The sequence below is a fragment of the Haplochromis burtoni genome, unplaced genomic scaffold, assembly GCF_018398535.1.
Source record: "Haplochromis burtoni strain Fernald_Lab_line unplaced genomic scaffold, NCSU_Asbu1 Contig_2508, whole genome shotgun sequence".
In the NCBI taxonomy this organism is placed as follows: domain Eukaryota; kingdom Metazoa; phylum Chordata; class Actinopteri; order Cichliformes; family Cichlidae; genus Haplochromis; species Haplochromis burtoni.
In genome coordinates, this window is record NW_024584869.1 from 4,032 (window position 1) to 5,520 (window position 1,489).

The window sequence follows — 1,489 nt, forward strand, 5'->3', positions numbered from 1 at the left end:
GATGAGGACTCTTCTCTCTGTAAGTAATATTTTGTTGTTATTTTCAGGTGCAACCTTCCTCCTCTGGAAAATGAATTTAAGAGTGATGTTGGCATGAAGACTAACCTTGTGACAGCAAACCCAAGCATCTTAACAAAGAAGTGAGCCAAGAGTTACTCTAACATTGAACTGACCTGTTAGTTTTGTCTTGTTTCTTTAACTAATATATTATTTTGCAGGTATGGGTCACTGATGGCACGTCGACGGGCGTTTGTAGACAGTCTCCAACAGTATGGCAACTCCCTGCTCCTCTTCCCTTGCTTCTCTTCTAGTGGTAGTCGTGCAGTGTGTCAGCGGGCTGTGTATGCCATTGAAGACATGGAAATTCCTATCCAACCAATCTTCACAAACCCTCAGTACTTACAAAGTATGGACAAATTCTGGAAATCTCAGGGGGTAAAGGGACTTCGGGCTAGCACTGGAGCTTATATGATTAGTCTGGCTTTGGAATTATGTGAAACAGTTCATCTTTATGGATTCTGGCCATTTAGTAATCATCCATATAAGCTCTTTCCCCTGACTAACCACTACTATGATAATGTACCCTATAATAGTAAAATCCATGCAATGTCAGATGAGTTTTACTACTGGGTGCAACTGCACAATAAGGGCATTCTCAAGCTTCATCTTGGAGACTGTAAATCAGATCAGGTCTAGTTTATATGATGGAATAAAATAAAAAAGAGGTACTCTTCCTTTGAAAGAGCCAAGAGCCTTCCTTTCCACTTCCTCCATGTAAAGGTTGGCTGCAATAGGTGACACGGGGGAATTTGAAGTATGTTGTGGTAAGGCAGAGGTCTAACAGTGTGCAGATCTGATTGGGTATGAAGTTGGTCCTGTCCTCCAAGGAGCTGTCTTCTTGTAGTTGTTTTCTGACAGTCCCCACGGCCTCCGTGGTGGATATGCAAGTGAAGAGAGAGACTACATCAAAGGACACCATGGTTTCATCTGGATCCAGGGTAAGTTTCTGGACCTTGTCGGTGAAGTCGGTGGAGTTCTTGATGTGGTGTGGGGTGTTCCCCACGAGAGGTGCAAGGATGGTAGCAAGGTGTTTTGCAATGCTATAAGTGGCTGAGTTTATGCTACTGACTATGGGTCGGAGTGGGACATCTTCCTTGTGGATTTTAGGAAGTCCGTAAATGCAGGATATGGCATCCCCTGGATAAAGGCGGTGATATGTAAGGCGGTCAATGATTTTTCAAGGTCCTGAAGGCAAGCTATAACTTTCTTTTTGAAGCTGCTTGTGGGGTCTCGCTTTAAGGCTTTGTAGGTATGGTTTTCACCGAGGAGAGTAGTGATCTTTGTGTGGTAATCTGTAGTGTTTAGGACCACCGTTGTCGACATAGTGGACAGAATTCCCAACATTCTGGCATCCCACCCACAGGCCAACCGGCTCATCATCCACATCGGCACCAATGACATCCCCAAACAGCAATCTGAGCTGCTGAAG

The 1,489-nt window shown here is 44.4% G+C and overlaps 2 protein-coding genes across 2 annotated transcripts in view; both read left to right on the forward strand.

Moving 5' to 3' along the window:
* LOC102297814 (alpha-2,8-sialyltransferase 8E-like) overlaps window positions 1-1,489 on the forward strand; it is a gene marked incomplete at its 5' end in the record, with an annotated part of 5,951 nt that overhangs the window by 2,409 nt on the left and 2,053 nt on the right. The window lies entirely within an intron of this gene.
* LOC121813769 (alpha-2,8-sialyltransferase 8E-like) lies at window positions 11-733 on the forward strand. The gene is made up of 2 exons (XM_042217666.1): window positions 11-140; window positions 219-733. The coding sequence occupies exons 1-2, from the start codon at window positions 94-96 to the stop codon at window positions 694-696; spliced, it is 525 nt and encodes a 174-aa protein (XP_042073600.1). The 5' UTR covers window positions 11-93; the 3' UTR covers window positions 697-733.

What these genes read in the sequence shown, in the direction of transcription:
- LOC121813769 (XM_042217666.1), top strand. Translation starts at nt 94, where the DNA reads ATGAAGACTAACCTTGTGACAGCAAACCCAAGCATCTTAACAAAGAA. An exon ending in CCAAGCATCTTAACAAAGAA is followed by an intron (nt 141 to 218) that starts GTGAGCCAAGAG and finishes ATTATTTTGCAG; the next exon opens with GTATGGGTCACTGATGGCAC.